Here is a 19,743-nt window from a genome sequence, read left to right on the forward strand (position 1 = left end):
ATTACCCTAAGGGCCCAGGTAGGGCGCTACAGAGGGGAGTGGGAACAAAACAATGCAATAAGGAGCAGACACAGCAAAGAAGGAAAAAAATGAGAACAGAAAAATGAGAAAAATAAGATCAGGCCAAGTTCGCAACAAAATGCAGCAGTAAAGTTCCAGTCTTGTGTGACATAACAGCAGGCAAACGATGCAAAACTAACGTAAATAAAACTGAGAGGTATGCACCCATTGAGAGGTATGCACCCATTTCTTGAGAAACTGTTGCCGACCTAAAAATACGATTTATTTCTCTGTTGTGTTTTCTTAATCTAATCGTACTGGGGAGGAAGGTGTTGCCTCCTTTTTAGAGCTTAATTGCATATGGCACATTTTTACAGAGAATATTCAGCTTTCCAAAATATGAACTAGATGTTGAAACAAACTCTGAAATTGTGGCAGAAGTTGTGAATACGGCCTACCATTGGAAAATTGTGTTTTACTTTATTTTCGGTACAACACGCTTGTTTGTCCAGTGTGCTCGTGAGGATGTAATTGATAAGAATATGATGGTCAAATTTTTAGCTTATTGGATGAGCATTAGTAACCTCTGATAGTCTATCCGTGATATTGTGTGTTCTCATTTGCCTACAGTCCTAGGGCTAGTATAATTATACATGTCGGTTGGCTTGTTTTCTTTGTTCAGAAAAATTCTTACCACTGCTTACGTTTTTCCGTTTCTCCTTGCAGAATATCGTGTGTGTGAGGAGAGTGACCATAAGTGTGGTAGTGGATTGTGTGTGCCAGCTTCCAAAAAATGTGATGGCTACTATGACTGCAGGGATGAAAGTGATGAAGCCTCTTGCACAACAAGTAATTATTCCTTTCTACATTTTACTTTTCTTAAACTTTGAAAAGTGCTAGAAAAGTTGTTAACGGGACAGGTGCTAAGCCAGACTAGACACCATGAATGGCAACTTACAATGACTGCTTATTATCATACATGAATGATAGTACAGTAGAGGGGAATAAAACTACCAAAAAATAAGCATGAGACAATTCAAAGAAACAAAGATCCTTTGGTTTCAAGACCTCAACGTCAAGCTTCACTTACATTTGTGAACACATATACAACTCGTACAAAATGAGGGTGGTTGTGAATTTGATTAGCTATGCTTGTATGACTGGCAGGGATAATTGGATAGCAGCTATGCTTCTGTGACTTGCGTGGATAAATAATTTAATTAATATGGCATATCTGTTTTAAGTGTATGAGACAGTAATGGGTAAATTACTTCCTTTCAGATGGAACTGCCTGCCGATTAAATGAATTTCGCTGTCAACATGGCAACAAGTGCATTGATGAAAGCAAAAAATGTGACCACTGGGATGATTGTGGAGACAACTCTGATGAAGAAGGATGTGGTAAGTACCGGCATTGTGGTCGTTGTATGTGTACAACATTTTTCACAGTCGGCTGTGTTCTGAGCAGTTTCCTTTTTTTCCATGCCAGTTTAAAGAGACATGCCCTAACAATTTTCTTTGCATCCTTAGATTTCCCGCCATGCAACGAGGGTCAATTTCGGTGCACCAATGCCATATGCATCCCTATTCGCTGGAGATGCGATGGACATTCGGACTGTTCAGACCAGTCAGATGAGCGGAATTGCAGTAAGTGCCGTTAGGGCCAGCAGTGGTTTTCTGTCTACTTTCTTCTCTGGAAGCAACACTGTGGACCCTTGATGGACGGCCTGCAAAACTATTCCGACCATTTAGAAGCCAAATTGGCATGTAGCACAGGGTAAACATAAAATCTAAAGTGCTTATACATTAAGGGTAATGCATTCGTCGCCGGAAAAAGTTTCAAACATCATTCCAGATTTGACAGTATGGGACATTCCTCCTGTGCCCTCTAAACTTTCAAGCACATTTTGTGCAACTTCCATGGCTGCACAGTTAATTTTGTAGTTCAGGCAACAAGCCTGAACTGCAAAATTATCTCAGGCATGTTCAGGATGGTTAATTGTTATCAAAAGCACCACTTCTGGCTTTTAGTTTAAAAAAATTGCATTAAGCTTCATTACGTTTTTCGCTTGCTTGCATACTATGGAGGGGGTGGAGAGACCATTCAAGGCATGTGACATCACAGGGGTGTTAAGATTAAAGATGAAAGTATAACGTTGCCACCATCAAGGGTTCATTTTTCACTTCTGACGGCTACGCTTTTGGCTGCGCTTTTGCCTGGATGCTGTGGGCACAGCTTTGGGGCATCCTGCCAGCTCTCCTGCTTTTGTAGCTTCACAGTGCAACACTGCACCCTGCGCACTGGCAGTTGCTGCGTACGCTTTACCTGAGCGTTCTCTTCCTGCTGGAAGCAGCACAGGGACTCTCTCCGGTGGCACACTGAGAGCACACTTGTAGCAGTTCATAATGTGACCACAAGGATTTTGCATTGTAGGCATGCGTGTGCCACCCGTAGAAGTGGGTTACTTACTGCGAGGGAGAAAGGGCAGAAAGCTGAAAGGTACCGTACTGCATTTTTTGAGCACTGACATTACAAATCCCGCACGCACTTCACGAGACATTAACATGCTTGCTCTAGTAACCCTGCGGCTCTTGTTATTTCTTTCTTTGAGAGCTTGAAGCCACAAAAACCCATGCCCATCAAGTCTCAAAGGCCTCTTTGCGGCACAGCAGGAAAATTATTATCATGGAAAAGCGAAGATTCATCGCAGCCAAGTGTCAGCAGTATCTGTGGGATTTTACTGACCTTTATACATTGGCCATCCCATTTCCGGGACCCACAGCACTACCACGTACAGTGTGGTTTTCTTGTGTAACTGCACCAAAAATATCCCGAAATGGATTGATGCACTAAACAAGCAGTCCCATGTCAATGTTTTTACTGATGTTTCTATTTTGTTTAGCTGGCTATTTATATTTCATCCTCTTGGGGTGACGCTTAGTGCTTATCTTGGCAAGTTTGGTCTAACTTGTGCTATTCCTTTCAGCATCTGTCACCTGCTTGGATACAAAATTTCTCTGTCCATCAGAGAAAAAATGTATTGACAAGTCAAAACTTTGCGATGGAAAACAAGATTGTGATGACGGCGCTGATGAAAAGAAGAATTGCTGTAAGTTTTGTCCCCTTCATGCGTACTGGTGCTTTAGCATCTTGCTGCACTAAGTTTTGTTTGATCTGCTTCGTCTTCCAGCATCCAGCCTCTGCCGGACGTTGTCTTGTGAACATGGCTGCCGTGCATCCTTGGAAGGCGGCGACTGCTTCTGCCCTGCAGGCATGACGATCAACACCAAGGACAAGAGGAGCTGCATGGGTATGTGCACTGGGAGTTCCTTGACTGCATGACCAGCTTCTGCTATCGGAGAATAAAAGCTTGGTCGATCCACACGGTCAGTAGACCACAGTAGAAGGCCTGATCAGATGCACGTTCCGTGGGAAAAGGATCACGGCTGTTTTTTTTTCTGCTTTGCTAACTTGTTATTTGCAAACGGGCCTTTTCTGGCTATGAAGTGTGGAAAATCTATTTACTATTTTCAGTTTAAATCCTCTTGAGTACTTTTTGCTTAATTCTGCTGTGCCTACCTGCTCTTCAGTAACCCCCATAGCCCTTTTTTTTTCTTCACCAAAAAATAAAAACAAAAGCATTTGCTGAGCTTGTGTCAGAGTAAGATGTTTGGTTCTTATTTTCGGAATAAGATGTTTAAAGACCTCGGGAGATCTCGGAACACACAGCCCCCCATTCTCCCCCCTCCCTTTCTTTTTTTTTTAATTTTTAGATGCACTGCAGAGAAGCTGTGCCTCATATGCACATCATACTGCAGGCGGAAAATTGTTAATGCGCAGTCTATCTGTGGCCTTTGTCTGAATTAACCTTTCAGATCTGAACGAGTGCTCCGAGTGGGGCTACTGCGACCAGCTGTGCACCAACAGCCCTGGCAGCTATCAGTGTCTCTGTGTTCGTGGCTACACCCTGGACCCGCCGCGGCACTGCAAAGCAGACAACAGTAAGTAGAGGCGAGGTACAATAGGTGCACATGCTCGGTAGTTTGCATGCCTCCAAGTTTCTTTGTGTGTGGGCTTTTTTTCTTTTCCTTCCCAGGTTCTTCTATGCGACTCCTGTTTACCCGCCACAATGCCATCTACTCGGTTAGCAGTGATGGGGCCGACCTGAGCATCCTGGCCAATGCGTCCTCAGCAACTGGACTTGACTACCATTATGACAAGAAATTGGTTTTCTGGTCAGACACTGAAACGAAACAGGTGTGGCTGATGTCTGTGACTTCCTAGTTTCTACGGGGGGGTGCTTGGCCTATTTCTTTGCCTTGAGAAAGCTGCCTGTTTCAGATCCACTCCATGAGGCTCGCAGGGGACAAGGAACTCCGGTCACCGATCAGTGTTGTCTTTTCGTGGAACCCTGTGTCCATGGCTGTCGATTGGGTTGGCAACAAGCTCTACGTCTGCGATTCACTGGGGCAGAAGATAGACCTGCTGGAAATGGATGGCCTGAGGCATGCCATAGTGCTCAGCAGGAACCTCTCCAATCCGCAGGACATTGCTCTGGATCCAACTGTCGGGTACGCCCCTTTTCTGTAGTGGGGGCGATGGGTGTGTGGGTTGTGTGAAGTTTTTTGGGGGGAGGGGGGGGGGGGGGGGAAGGGGAGGAGGGGGCGGGGGTAGTAGTTTTAGAAGCTTTATTGGTGGAGTGGCACCACACACACACGTACGTACGCACGCATGCACATGCACGCCTTAAATTATGTAATTTGGTTATTGAATATAACGAGATGGTCCGAGTTGTTTCCTTGATTTAAACAAGTATTACTAGAATGTTTGGAAGTCATGAGGAAGGGGTAAAAGGACAGTTTAGAAGACTGTTCCCTCATAATGTAATGGCTGAATATTGTCACGGGACAATATGATCAGAGCATCTGTGCAAATTTAAGTACAGTAGAATAAAAAATCAGCAAAAAGTTGATAAAGCATAATCAGCTGAAATCAAGAAATCAAGTACCAGTATTTGAGCAAAACCGGCTTTCACTATCAAATTGCAGTTGCTGCACACCATTTCACAATTTGTGCACACATTTGCAGTTTTAAATAGTGGGGCAAATAGGGGAGCTCCTCGATGCATCTTTCTTGGGTAGTTGAGGTAGGGTGGCTAGTTATCAGATTCTGGGGGGAAGGGAGGGGGGGGGGGGGGGGGCAGTCTTAGGTTCCCCTTGAACTGGAGGTCCCATAGGAATACATGAGCAAATCAAGTGCTGGATCGCATCCCTGGTAGTCCAGGAGGGTTATTCTGAGTTTGCGTACATTTGAGTATGTTAAATTGTGCGAAAAACAGAAGCTGAAACCAATCAATCAATGATTTACACCGCAGTTCAGTAACCTCATCTAAATTTTTACCCTGAAAAGGAGCCCCTCTCAAGATGTTTTTCCAACAAAGAAGCATCGTTATGGGAGTAACCATGGCACTTGCAAGGCAAATGTTTTAACTTTTCTGTTTTGACGATGGCATGAGTAATATTTAAATTGAACCTGAAAATTTGCAATTGCTTGCAGTTTTTACTGCTTTTTCAGTACTCCGCCAAAGTATGTTTTATGCAGTTTAGCTGATTGTGCAGCTTGGTTTGAAATTACTCTACCAGAATCACCATTCATTTCAAGCTTGATTTGAACTTAAAATGAACCCTTCACAATTTATAGGTATTTTTATTCAACATTACTAGATGATTCAGCATTTGCTTTTATTCCTGTGGTTTAATTAGTCTATTAAACCTTGTGCACATGTCTGTTGGTGGTTGCTAACACATCAGACAATTGCATACTGAAGTGTTGCAACAAACGCATGCTATGTATTGGTTGTGGGAGGTGATGTGCAAAGTGAGTGCTGTTGTGTTGTGCATAGGTGGCTCCAGGTTCTGTGGGGAAATCTTCTCTTTTTCTCTCCCCTATATGTGATGTAACATGTCTAACAAGTATTGTGTGTGATGTAACATGTATCACATATAAAGTGTCTGTGTGTAAAAAGACTGAGAATTTGGACGTGGACAGAGACCAAAGCTACTGCTGCATAAGGGGGACTGCTGGGCGAGTTGATTTGCATGCATTTTCTGGTTGTGCAACGGGAGGCAGTTTGTCCTGTCACCTTTCTGTGTCTCTCATCTTTCACTGCACTGCCAAAAAACACCGCTACATTGTGCTTTTAAATGGCTTGTTTGCAAAACAACCCAAGGTAGGGAAATAGATGGCATCTTTAAGAATATGCCAAATTCATAATGCGTCTAGCTCTTGATGCTGCCCTAAAAAAAAGCGCTGTAAATATTCAGCCTTAAGCAAACATTCCAAAGTATTGAATATCAAATTTGCAAATCAAACATATATAGAATAACATATGATTCATATGCAGAAACTTTATATCTTTTTTTCTCTGTCCTCTTTTTGAGTACTGTTTCAAAGAGTGGGTAATTTTGCTCCTCTTTATTTGCTCTCAAAGTTTGGTGCAATTCCCAGTAGGGAATATTCTGAGACATTTTTGGGACTTCTTTTGAGGTCCTGGCCTCTTGAACAACATTGTCGTTGTCTTGCAGGTACATGTTCTTCAGTGATGGCGACCACATTGATCGTGCTCACATGGACGGGTCACACCGGACCACCATCGTTACGGCCATCTACAAGGCTACTGGCCTCACTGTCGACTATGTCACCAAGTTTCTTGTGTGGTGCGACTCCCAACTGGACCAGATTGTGGCCATTGACTACACGGGCAGCAACAGGTGTGTTGCACTCGAGACCAGCAGACTGGCATGCTGGACCTTGCATGTTCTGTCACGTGGTTCCAGCATCTTGGTTGTGCTTGCTTTTAAATGTGCAGGCCAGCATGTGCACACAGTTCAGTGAGACTGAAACAGGGCCACAATAGCAGCTCATCACTGGCGTGTGTTAAAATGAGTTTCATTGGGAGTTACTATGTTCATTGCAGCTTTTTACGTGAAACTTCTGTTGTCAGTGTGCAGTTTTGGCTTTCTAAGGCCACTTAGAACCTGGCATCAGCTCTCTCTCTCATGTTCGTACTTATGTCTTGTAATCTCTTTTTGGTGAACATTTAAAGCACTGTTATCATTGACAAAGCTTCATTTGTGCTTTTCTCCTGAGCTAAACAAAGGTTCAGGTGTCAGGTTAACTACGTACTGCAGCCAACGCTCATTTTGATCATTGGAAAGCTCAATTCTTGAGGTGCATGCCCGTGACTGTATCTAGTGGCGCATTTTTTTCCCCCTCAGGAACATCATCATTCGAGGCAGTACGCGCGTGCCATCCCCCAACAAGATAACATTGTTTGAGGACAAGGTTTACTGGACAGACGGCACCAGGCAGGGGGTTCTCCAGGCCAAGATATTCAACAACAACGACACTGTCACAATAGTACACCGGGATAGGCAGCTTTCAAAAGAGCCAGGTGCCATCAAGGCCTACCATAGCCTGCGCCAGCCAGTTGGTAAGTATTCAATCAACACTGCATGTACACTCATTACTTTCTGCCTGTGCACGCCTGAAAAATGGTCTAAGGGATTGTAATTGTCCGATGTGTTGCATTTCAGTTTCCAACCCTTGTGGCACAAACAATGGCGGCTGCCAGCATATGTGCATTGTGACCCGGGGATCTGGGGGATTTGGCCTCCTTGGCTACAGATGTGTTTGCCACACTGGCTTCGAGCTGCTCTCCAACAGGAAAGACTGCACAAGTGAGGGATTATTCCTTTAAGTGGTGTTTTTGCGGTCCCCAAATGGCGCAAACCATTATCCTTGCGATCATGTCCCGACATTTGTGTTTCCTTGAAGACTAGTTGCTGAAACTACCGTATTTTCACACATATAACCTGCCCCTGCTTATAACCCACACCCCACTTTCAGTCCATGAATAAAAAATAAATATCCCCACATATTGCGCACACATTTTATACAGGAAAGGCTGGATCAAAGCTACTAAGGTACATATGTGGATGCAGAAAAATTAACCTATATTTTGCATATTGAATACATTTTCTGCACGGCCTAAGCCACAATCACTTATTGTCATGCTATCGCTAGAGCTATCGCTCGAGCCGCAGTTGTCACTGCCATACACAATATCATCTTCAGTTCCATCCAGGCTGTTTGTAACACAGTATTTCTTGTTCTTGCGAACCATCTTGCTTAGAATTGCCTTCCATGCCTTGACGATCCACTTGCAAAATAGCGCAACATCAGGCCTATGGACGCAGCCTGTTGGCGTTAAATCATAGAAACCTTCAGCCACCCATTCAGTGTAAAGACGCTCGTCGTGTGCTTTGAATTACAGTGAACTAGAATATTTCACTGTACTTTGAATGGTCTATTCAATGAAACATCCAGGAATGTCGCCACGTAGTATTCTTATGAGGGCAGAATGCAATTATTATACAGCAAGAATTAAAAGATTGGAACAGTGTACTATAGGTGGTATTCGTATAAAAGTTTAGCTGTCAATTTCTTCGCTTGGCAACGCTGGAAATGGCCACAGACATGGCCGATGCGCCACAAACACGGCGGGGCTTGGGCCACTGCACCCGCATTCCGAAGAAGAAGAAAAAAAACACTGGCGTGCGTCGTCTGCTCTGTTTTAATCCGATTCGAAATGGTGGCCATTAATCGCATTCACATTGGTCTCAAGGCAATACTTTGTGTTCGGTGAGGTAGAGTTTGTAATGTGAAACACCGTCAAGTGTTTCACAGTTTCGTTTAGCACGGACAAATACCGCCATCCCGCGGAGCCCGACGTAGTAAGGGATGGTGCACTCACACGGTTGCCTGCATGCGCGCCTCGCCAGTGAATACAAGCAATAAATTAAGCATCTGAAAATAGACCAATGTGACGGCGGAAGCCACCGCCTCATTTGAAACAAATTTCAACTCGTACCTATCGTCCTCATAGTATGGAGCAGTGTTTTCATGTTCTTGAGTATGGCACTTACACTGTTTACTCTTGAACAGTGCTTTTCCTTTGAAACTGCATGGTAAAAATGAGCACTGTCAGTGGGATAAGAGTGGCTTAGTCGCTGTTGCTGCTGTAGGGGTCTCGTGGCACAATGCGCATTGCCGTGAAGCTGCACCAAAGGAAATACCTCGCATATAATTCGCACCTCTACTCTACCCCTGAAATTTTCGCAATTTTGGTGTGGGTTATACATGTGAAAATACAGTATGTCCAGCTTCTCAAACCTAAACTGTGGGATGGGTGATTGTGAGAGCTTAAAGGAAACTTCTTGTGCTAAATTTCTTGGTTGAGAATGGGCAACGACACCATCAGCATAAAACAAAGTTCATGTACATAGTGTAAAATCCTCTGATGCCCCAAAGTCAAACAATAACCCACTGTGACATTTGGCAAATTTTTGCAAGCACTTTGAACAGTTTTTGTTGCACACTAAAAGATAGCCCACGTTGACAATTTTACTACACTTGCTCCCATTCTTCGAGGGAGGCTCCCTCTTGGCATTTTATTGTACTTATTTGTTCAGCTTTTGGCCATGCACCTTTGCATTTTTGCAACCAACCATTCATGCAGGAGACCGCTCTGTCAAAGAAAAGTGTGTAGGCCAACTTAGACTGTTGGTTGCGAATTATCTGAGGTGCTTCACTAACCAGCTGATGCGTCCACACGCGAAGAGAGGCCCACACCCATCTTCAGCAACAGGGGAATAATTTTTGGTTCTGTGTCTGTGCGCTTGTGCATTGCTGTACAGCCCTGGTTGCGCAATTATTTATCTCAGCCCGTTCCAGATCGGTTAATGATGGCTCCGAGGTTTGTGTGGAAAGGCCAGTGAATCATGGCAGCATCTGTTCTGTTCACTTTTCCTTGCAGGGGTGTCGACATTTCTGCTGTACTCCCAACAGAAGTTTGTGCGGGGAAGCCTGATGAACATAACTCAGGACGGGTTCACGGATGCCATGGTGCCGATAGTGAGCAAATCTGCTCGCTTTGTAGGGTTGGATTTCGATGCTCGTGAAAGGTTTATCTACTACTCAGACGTCATCCTGGATGTCATCTACAGGGTCACCATTGACGGGTCTGGTTAGTATATGCTATATGTGTCTTTGTCAGCTTGGCACCTTGTAATTCGAAGTGGCATTTATCATTGATCTCTTTGCCCATATATCTCAATTCCTGCAGCGAAGGAAAATGTTTTGGCATCTCAGAATGAAGGGGTTGAAGGCTTGGCCCTGGACTGGGTGTCCCACAACCTGTACTATATTGACAGCCGCAAGGGAACGCTGAATGTCATCAGTGTCAAAAACTTCCAGTACCGAAGAACTCTTCTGAAAAACTTGAAGCGTCCTCGTGCCATTGTTGTCCATCCAAACAAGGGGTGAGATGAGCTGCAGTTTTCAAAATCGTTTTTTATAGTTTGAAGTGATGTCTCGTAATGTCTAGTCTTGACGTAAATTTTGCTGCTGCGTGACGCTACTTGAAATGGGTGATTTGTGCGAGCTGGGAAACAACGGGGCTTGGTGCAGCTGAATACCTCGTAGGTAGATTTTAGCAGAATGCTGGCTCCAACCTGAGCTTTGGAAAGAAACCCTTGAGTGCACTAGTTTTGTTTGCTCTAGAAAAAATGCACATAGGCTTTTTATTTTGTTTGAATCACTGCATGAACACTTCAGTAGGCTCCATTTTGTAACATGTAAATTACATTACCTGTTCCTTTGTGCTACAGTCGTAGAGAAAGCTTTATGGTGATGGAATATAAATTGGAATGTGCTTTGGCCTATCAGCGAAAATGTGAAACGGTTTTATATATGCTCACACGCACACCACACGCACACCACACGCACACCACACACCACACCACACCAACAAGCAAACGAAGCGGAAGTGCTGGAGGAAAGTGGCGTTGGTCCGCTGTAAGACTAAGTGTGCTGCCGCACAGTAAACCCATGGTTATATTTATTTTTGTCAATAATATTGTACCTTGGATTGGACCAGCAGTCTGAACTTCTAATGCAAACCCAAATGGGGCCCAAATTTATCTTTGGCCCTTGTGCACCTCATGGCTCAAGTGTAGTCTTGGTACGTTGAGTCGAAATTATAAATTTTTATTTATTTATTTAGATAAGTGCCCACAAACAGCATGATGCCTTCAGCGTGGTGCACAGAAGAAACAAAGGAAAGGATAGGAAAGGGAGATGTGTACAATGGGGAAAAAAGAGTATAATAAAAATAACATCAATGGAACAAACATTATATGGCTGACTCACACATGATTCTACAACGCAAAAAAACACACTCAGAAGATGTGTACCATAGCGAAAAAAGAGCATGAGAAATGAAAATAACCTCAATGGAACAAACATTACATGGCTGACTCGCATGTTTTTACAACACAAAAGTACACACTCAGGCTTTAGATGTATTTTTAACAGCTTGCACAAAAGTGCTGTAACGATCAAAGATACTCAGATCAGGCGCTTCAAGTGAGTTGTAAAGGAGTTGCATTCTCTGGACAGGACTTTTATGATTGACGGCAGGATAAAATAGCGGCGAGGAACGGCATCGTGTGGGGACATGAAAATTGATGGAAGTTAGAAAATCGGCAGAGTCAACAGCTCCATGAATGAGCTTGTGAAGAAAGCACATATCGAGGAGTGTTCTTCCGTCACTCAGTCTGCTTAATCTAGTGTGGTCGAGTATTCTGTCATACGTGTAATATATTTTCCTGTAAAGGTAAATGTTATAGTAAATGTCCTCTTTAGTTGAAGAGGCATTCTTTTATGAATTCGTAGATCATGTAGTGGGATAATGCCTTAAAGAACAAAGAAAATGGCACAACTAGCCAGGTTCATAAAACAAATGTTTGGTTGGTTTTGCTCAGAGCTGGACAGCAGTGGCAGTTTGATTGTGAGGAGCTCAGTGAAGGAGCATAGTGCTTCTCCCTGTCGTGTGCTGGCATATTCGTGAAGTGCCTTCTGCATTTTCCCACTTGGCAGGTATGTCTTCTACTCTGAATGGGACAGACCAGCGAACATCAGTCGGGCTTACCTGGACGGAAGCAACGTCATGGTTTTCCGCGGTGTGCTCCTGGGCTGGCCCAATGGCTTGAGCATAGACTTTCAGACTGACCGTCTGTACTGGTGCGATGCCCTCTTGGACCACATCCAACACGCCAATCTGGACGGAACAGATGTTCAAACCATCAACTCTCCACGCATTAAGCACCCTTTTTCACTAGTCATTCATGGAGGTGAGTGCTAGCTGTTGCCAATCTTCCTGCCTTATGGCCGCAGTGTTTCTGTGTGGGGCATTATTTGTGTGGCATTATACAAGCAGCTTTTCTCTTTGTACTTTGCAGATTCACTGTTTGTCACGGATTGGCGTCTAGATGCGATCTTGAGAATGCACAAGCTAACTGGTGCAGATGAGAAGATTATCACCACGGTGGAGGAAGGTAGCCGACTGTATGGCATCAAGGTTTACAGCCGGGACAACCAAAAAGTTGACAGTAAGTCGGAGCCTTCTTAAAAAAAGGTGGAGGGCTGTTAAGTGTTGTTTGATGCTGATAAAGGCTGTCTTGCCCCACAAGGGTTTGTCTCCTTCTAAAGACAGAAATAACTTACTGAGAATAGGTAGTATGTAGGTGTGTTGAAACAATTTTTATTTTGGAATCTGCATCTCACTGCTCTTGAACAAATTTCCACTGTTCCATCGTGCTCTAGAGAATTTCCACGTTCTTGTGGCTGTGACGTCTTCCTTCCCTTTGTGTGTTGAGGGAATGAACATTAGAAGAAAAAAAAGCTTGAAGGTTTTGCCTGAACGTTCCACCCACTCATTCTGAAAATTAAGGCAAATCTGACATCGCTCGCTATGTGAGCACTCAGGACACTAATGCACGACTCAGTATTTCCAAATGAATGACCAAATTGCTGTACTGGGTGTTTGAAAGAGGCTGTAATATAAAACAACCTCTGCAAAAATGTTGGGTGGGCAAGGGAGCAGTTTACAAACTGCTTTTTTTAAGAGCAATAAAACACTTCCTAAGGAGATTAGAAACAGTGTAGCCTTTTTTTTTTTTTTTGATGGTATGTTGACACTTTATGGTGCAGAGGGGTGATTTTAAGTTATTAGTTCTCTGACATCAAAGCTTTATTTGGCTTTGCAGTATTTAGAAGTTCTGAGCTCATTTTTCACACTGTGCCCAAAGTTTTTTTTTGTTTTGTTTTGTTTTGCCAGTTGTGAGTTGCTTGAAAAAGATAAACTTTCTACCTTTTTACCATCTCGTATCAAGTTCGGGCACAGTTTATTGCTTGGACAAGAATTCACTCTCCAACCACACAAAGTGGATTAGAGCAGAAAACATGGAAGTGTATGAGAGAACTTTGAAGAGTAGCAAGAAACAAAAGGAGTCCACATTTTCAACAAAATGTGAGGTGTATACACAGTTCGTACCAGTGGTCTTGTTCCGTCGTTTCACCTGCAGGCCGGCACCCGTGCCAGTTCAATAATGGCGGCTGCCAGAAGCTGTGCTTCCCGGTACCCTCGAACGGGAGCCAGGGACCCGACCTGGTGGTGAGCTGTGGCTGTCCATATGGCGAGCAGCTGTCCAAGGACAACCGCACCTGCATCTCGGACCCATCGGCCGAGCCGCCTGTCCAGGCCTGCCCCAATACGTGGGACTTCACCTGCGAGAACCAGCGCTGCATCCCCAAGACCTGGGTGTGCGATGGGGACGACGACTGCCTCGACAACTCGGACGAGATGAACAACTGCACACGTGAGGGCTGCTGCTGCACCGAGGGGGATTGAAGCGTGCTTTTAGCTGGGGCAACAGTTAATTCTCTGCTGCTTGTGAAATGCTTTTACGGACTCATTCTCTTTACTACAAAGGTGCGTCAGAAGCCAAGCTGTGAATTCTTTGTCGCACTGAATGGGCCACTTGCTCACAAGTCTCTTGTTGGGGCACAGCAGCAAAACTTTTTTTTTTAGAGTGGAGATGCGCGAAGTTTTGATAAGTACTGAACTCGCCAGGTTGCACCTTGTGATCTTCATGTGCTTTTAAAAACCTCGGTTTGTCCGAGCACATTTCAAGACTAGCAAGGTAGTGCACGAGTATCGGACACCTCGTGCTTCATGTGGCTGAACATCTGTCGCTGTGTCCACAGGATGGTTCAGTACCATTTAAAATAATAGAAAGGCTGCAGCCTTCTTTAAAGGGAAATTTGAATGGGTACACTTGCCACTTCACAAGTTCAGCTCAGTTCAGTAGCTTGCCTTGTGCTTGCAGTTGTCATATGCTAATGCTCTGCTCTTCCTCCCCCAGGCAACACCTGCAGCCCTCGAGAGTTCCGGTGTGGCAGTGGCCGGTGCATACCTCTGTCATTCAAGTGCGACTCTGACAACGACTGCGGTGACTTCTCTGATGAAACGGGATGCAGTACGTCTGAGTCTCTATGCTTGGCCTTTTGTGCCCCACTTTGTGTTTTGCACTCTATGTTAGAGCATCGCACTTTTTTTCTCTTTTTCCAGCAAATGTAAAATGTGACAATTCCGAGTTTTCGTGTGAAAACGGAAGATGCATTCCACAGTCCTGGAAGTGCGATTCTGAGAATGACTGTGGAGATGGTTCAGACGAAGGAGATTTTTGCAGTGAGTACCTTTCTGTCAAGAAACTGCCCGAGCTGCTCACTAAAATAGAATGTGACTAAAATGGCTGCTGCTCGTGATCCTGTCTCGGTTTTTCAGAGGAAAAAACTTGCGCCTATTACCAGTTCACGTGCCCTGGATCAGGTCACTGTATACCACGGAGCTGGGTCTGCGATGGTGACAATGACTGCTTTGACCAAGCTGATGAAAACAACTGCCCTCCTGCCGTGTGCACCTCTTCACAGTTTCAGTGTTCCAACAAGAAACAGTGCATCCACGAAAGCTATCGTTGTGATGGAGTTAGTGACTGCCAAGATGGGTCCGATGAGCAAGGCTGTCGTGAGTATTTTTTTCTTTTTTCTCGTCTTTTGTTGTATTTCTCGTCTTTTGTTGTACATGGTACTCCTAAACCATATGTGTAGTTATGAATATGTCAGCCAAGTGCATATAGCATTGTTTTTTATTGCAATGTTTAAATACCATTGCTACGACTTTTGTAAGGTTTTTGATGCTGGGTCAATAATTATTTTTGTATAGAGTATGTTCAAAAATAACTAAATAATTTTACTATGATATTCAGGTGTTTAGCGACGAACTACAGTTAAACCTCGTTATAACGAAATTGAAGGGGCGCCGCGATTTGCTCGTTATAGCCAATATTTCGTTATAGCCGTAGCCGACATTTACTGCAAATATTTGCATTGTAGTTACCTAAAACAAAAAGCGGGCGAAATAGCATCTTGCCGCACGGCGGTAGTCAGCAAAATAAACACATTCCGGAGGACGGAAATATCACGAACCAACTTTATTGCAGTTCAAAACTCGTATTTCAAACAGACTTGGCTCGAAGAAGTCCGTAATTGGACGTTGATGCACCTTCCTGATGCGAGCGATGGCTCGCTCGCTCAGCTGCGGCCGCTATGTTCACGCCATCTTCGCCGCCCTCGTGCGCGCCGAAGTAGCGGCGCAGCACGTCCACCGCATCTAGTGCCTCCGACGCCGTCCTTAGCGCTTCCTTTCACGCCACGTGCAACAGCGCTGACGATGGACTCTCGGTTGCTCACGATGGTGGACAGCGTACTCGTCCAGACGTCAAAGTCTCTTGCCACCTTACCACGGAGTGCACCTTACCTTCCTTCGCGCCCGATGCGACGGCTTTTATCATAGCCGTCTTCTGTTCAAGCGTGATAGCCTTTAGCTTTCGCTTCCCGCCTGTCGCACTCGCGTTGTTGGAATAACGCGAGCAGTACGATAAAAGATAAGGCTGAAGACTGCCGAAACCCACGCACACGCAACTACGCAGCGACGTCGGCGATACGAACAGGGGAGGAGGGGGCAGGAGGGAGAGGAAGGCGACGCATTGGGGCTCTTCTCGGACTCACCGCGGATAGTCCGCGGGTAGTCCGAGGATTCCCCGAAGCCATAGGGATGCATGTGAAAATCGAACGTCGGACTGCTTCTCGGGGAGCCCGCGGTGAGTCCAAGACTGTAAATCGAAGGGCCCCATTGTCTGCATGCCGTGCGCAGCGAGAGGAGGGTGGGAATGGCTTCGCGGGCGCAGCGTCCGCATGGCGCGCCATCCAGCTTCGCGCGCGTGGCGGGAGTTTTGAACTGCTAATACAGTTGCCGCGTCGCGCACTGTCTCAAATCCGCGTTGCGCACTGTTTAAAAATTAGCTCAAAATTTGATTTCTCAACGAAATTTGTTCGTTATATCCCGTAACGGGCAAATTTTACCTCGTTAAAACGAGGTTTTAAATACATTGGTTTCTATGGGGACTTTCAAGGGGAATTACGATTTGCTCGTTATATCCATTATTTCGTTATACCCCGTCTCGTTATAACGAGGTTTAACTGTATATGTATACTACCAAAAATATGTAAAATTGTTCCTTTTTTATCTCATTGTTTTTCTAAAACAGAAAACTGACTGATTTGGCACTGCAAGCGCAACCTTCAGTTTTCGCAATTGGGCTGTGCCGTACTGTGCTATGGTGGCCCCTGGTCAAAGCAATGGCCAGTGTTATTTCCTGTCAAACCAGCAGCCTAAGAGTTACCCTGAATGGCTTGTGAAGTTGAAGCTGAGACAAACAGAACTAACAGGTTTATTTCAACTTGTGAGGGGATAGCACCCGCAAGAAAGGCATGCTGCTTCCCCCCTTGTACTTTGTCCCCGCACAGGAAGGCAGTAGACAGATCAAGTTTGGGACACGTGGCTTGTGTCTTCTTCTTCCAGGGAAAAAGGGGAATAGTGCCTCTTGGTCATGGTTGGCAGCTAGGCTTTACAGGCACATTAGCAGGCTTTGCTATGTAAGAGTTCTTGGCAGACAGAAACAATCTTCTTGGACACAGACCGCAGCAACCAGTTGGTAGAGCAAGACTGAGAAAAATAATGCAGACAGGGGCCCCATTTTTCAAAGCTGTTGCCACATTCCCCTTCACATGCTGTGCAGGCAGGTTGGTACATGAACTGCTCCTACTGCTTCGATTGCGCTGCAGCTGTTGTTGTCAGCCAGGTTGGTCTGCAGCTTCTAAATGCTACAGGTAGTACTAACAGGCTAGTGCTGTGATGTATCATCTTTGAACGGGAGGAGCAGAAAGTCTGATGGGGGTAAATACTGATGTTTGATGATAAATGTGACTGGTCTCGGGGCACACGGGATCTCATTTTTGCTGCTTTTCGCGCAAGCATGCGCGGCACGTTTCATTCAAACAGTTGTCAACTTGTGATCAAACCACAATGCCAGACCAATTAATGGACTCAACATGTTTGTTGCACCAACTGTGAAGTCCTGCACAAAAGTGTATTTGCCAACCCCTTATACATATTGGTGTTTATAGAGGGATGTGACTCAAAAACTTATATATGTGGCACTTTGTAGCAACTTATATATCACATTTCTAAAAAACCGAGCTGTGAGGGCAATTTGAAGGGTAAGGCCAGGGGTGAGACAGCTGCGCATATTGCACAGTTTTGATACAAATTTGTTTTCCTGCGCCAGGCTGCTCCAAAAGCTTGAAAATCGCAAAAATTGCGCCAAACTGCTCCGAAACAGTCTGAGAGCCAAGGATTTTAAGCTCCCGTCAGTTTCAGTGGGGAAAAATGCTTACTGACGGCATAACCTTCTACCACCCCCAAGGTGATGCTGTTAGTGAAGGGTTAATTGATTGGTCATGTAATAAAAAACTCGTAAAAATGTCCCCAAAATTGTTTTTTCGAAAGTCACAATGTAGGGTTGCACATGTTATATTCTGTAAGTTTTTAAAGTTTTCCCATCGAAAACCATTGTGAAGTCCTGCAAAAAAAATGGTTACGTGTACTGAGGCGACAAACTATCTCCGGAACGACATTACTTGGCGCCGCCGTCTTGGTGTGGTTAAGATTGGAAAACATGGCCGCCGGGCGGAGCAGTTGCTCGTGGTTCATCAGGCAGAGCACTCTTTGCCTATTTCTACTGTGGTTCTGGCTATGGAGGGCGGCTGGGTTTACATTCAGTCGTTTGATCTGTTGCGGGAAGTTGCACGACTTGAAAGACGGGAGTTCATCAAAAACAATGCAGTGCCCGCGAATCGCCGTGTTTCGGCCTTGAGTATGAGGCGCGGTGCTGCGCGCTTGAAGTGAAATTTAGGACCCATTGTGGTGTTATAAAAAGCTGAGTTATTGCTGCGTTTGACAGTGAGCTTGCGAGCGGCGAAAATGGGACAATTGACACTGCAGATGTGGTGGCGCAGGCTACATCGCCGCAAAATGTTGGAGCAGTGTTCGATAGCGGGACAAGCTTTTATTGCACGCTAGTAATAATGATTCGTCTACCTGAAGTGAAATTCAATGCCAAGAGGGAGGTGGCTAAACATACCAACGTTACTCAAATTCGATCGTAATCAGCGTGCACCTTGGGAATTGATATGGGAGGGTTGGTGGGGTGTGATGACTGTCACCTCGCTTCGCGCAACTTTTGTCATGGCTCTACACTTGTGTGTAAAGCCAAGTGTGGGATTACAAAAATAATAATTTCTGCTAATAAAAATGCCTTATGATTGCTTAGTTTTTCTATTCGATATTTTCAGCAGCCCTCCATACGCTATTTATGCATAGAGCCTAAGAATTTAAAAATAATTTGTAAAAAGGTTGTGCAGTTCGTACTCTATGATACTCTGGTAGACAAAAACTTTATTGAAAGGCTGTTTAAGTGTTATGTACGTTCAAAACCGGTTAAAAATTGCACTCCCCCCTCCCCTGAGTTGCCAAACATGTGATTCCTTAGGCTCCTAAGGTGACATAATAAATGTCGTTAACTGCTCCAAATCAAGGTTCTTCTGCTCCAAAATCGAGATTTCCCTTCTCCAGAAACTGCTCCCAAATATGATTCAGCTGTCTCACCCCTGGTAAGGTGCATTATGCTGAATGCTACCGTTCTTACGGTGAGCACTCCAAAAGGCATTTCATTCAGCATGTTATCAAGTACAATCTGATGACAGCCTTGTTGTCTTGTCAGATGAGCGTGTGGCTATGTCTTGTTGCCATTTTGGTTATTTCCCTAAGCAACCGTGCATCCCGTTAATTTTTTCACTTATAAATTTTTTGTGCACATTTTTAGCAGCTATGGCGACATGCTGTCAAACTGGAATTATATGAAGGGCATGTCAGCGATAGTTTCTATACTAGCTATAAGTTGTTCTTGCAGCATTCCTTTCGCAAGTATGCATATTCTGTGTGGCTTTCCATTTCTGCAGCATCATTGGCGCCCGATCAGTGTGACCTGGAGAAATCCTTCCAATGCAAAAAGTCCAGGGTGTGCATCCCAAAGCTTTGGTACTGTGATGGAAATGCTGACTGTGAAGATGGCAGTGATGAGCCATCCTCTTGTGGTGAGTTGTTGGTCGTTTAGATTTGCTTATGCTGAAGTTTCAGTGTTTCAGGTTTATATTTTCTTTAGATTGAGCTTATAAATCTTCTTCATTCGTATAATCAATCTTATTAAGCTTATTAATCCCTTTCGTTCATCTAGAAATGTTTACCTCCTCGTTTTGCATTTTAAGTAGGGGGATCATAGTAAAAAAAAAAATGTAAGATCACCTCTGTCTAATAGCCC

The 19,743-nt window shown here is 44.6% G+C and overlaps 1 protein-coding gene across 1 annotated transcript in view; it reads left to right on the forward strand.

Moving 5' to 3' along the window:
• Positions 1-19,743, forward strand: part of Mgl (low-density lipoprotein receptor-related protein megalin) — a 205,269-nt gene that overhangs the window by 140,966 nt on the left and 44,560 nt on the right. The window contains exons 4-23 of the mRNA XM_077688059.1: positions 727-849; positions 1,282-1,401; positions 1,531-1,647; positions 2,988-3,110; positions 3,192-3,311; positions 3,877-4,002; positions 4,098-4,258; positions 4,343-4,572; positions 6,586-6,771; positions 7,279-7,493; positions 7,597-7,740; positions 9,879-10,088; positions 10,188-10,383; positions 12,002-12,255; positions 12,364-12,513; positions 13,489-13,782; positions 14,329-14,442; positions 14,535-14,654; positions 14,751-14,990; positions 19,385-19,519. Of these exons, the coding sequence (XP_077544185.1) occupies positions 727-849; positions 1,282-1,401; positions 1,531-1,647; positions 2,988-3,110; positions 3,192-3,311; positions 3,877-4,002; positions 4,098-4,258; positions 4,343-4,572; positions 6,586-6,771; positions 7,279-7,493; positions 7,597-7,740; positions 9,879-10,088; positions 10,188-10,383; positions 12,002-12,255; positions 12,364-12,513; positions 13,489-13,782; positions 14,329-14,442; positions 14,535-14,654; positions 14,751-14,990; positions 19,385-19,519 (3,378 nt within the window). The remainder of the gene's footprint in view (positions 1-726; positions 850-1,281; positions 1,402-1,530; positions 1,648-2,987; positions 3,111-3,191; positions 3,312-3,876; positions 4,003-4,097; positions 4,259-4,342; positions 4,573-6,585; positions 6,772-7,278; positions 7,494-7,596; positions 7,741-9,878; positions 10,089-10,187; positions 10,384-12,001; positions 12,256-12,363; positions 12,514-13,488; positions 13,783-14,328; positions 14,443-14,534; positions 14,655-14,750; positions 14,991-19,384; positions 19,520-19,743) is intronic.

This window comes from Haemaphysalis longicornis, unplaced genomic scaffold (genome assembly GCF_048455015.1).
Source record: "Haemaphysalis longicornis isolate Haplotype H1 unplaced genomic scaffold, Haemaphysalis longicornis Haplotype H1 scaffold_1, whole genome shotgun sequence".
NCBI classification, from domain to species: Eukaryota; Metazoa; Arthropoda; class Arachnida; order Ixodida; family Ixodidae; genus Haemaphysalis; species Haemaphysalis longicornis.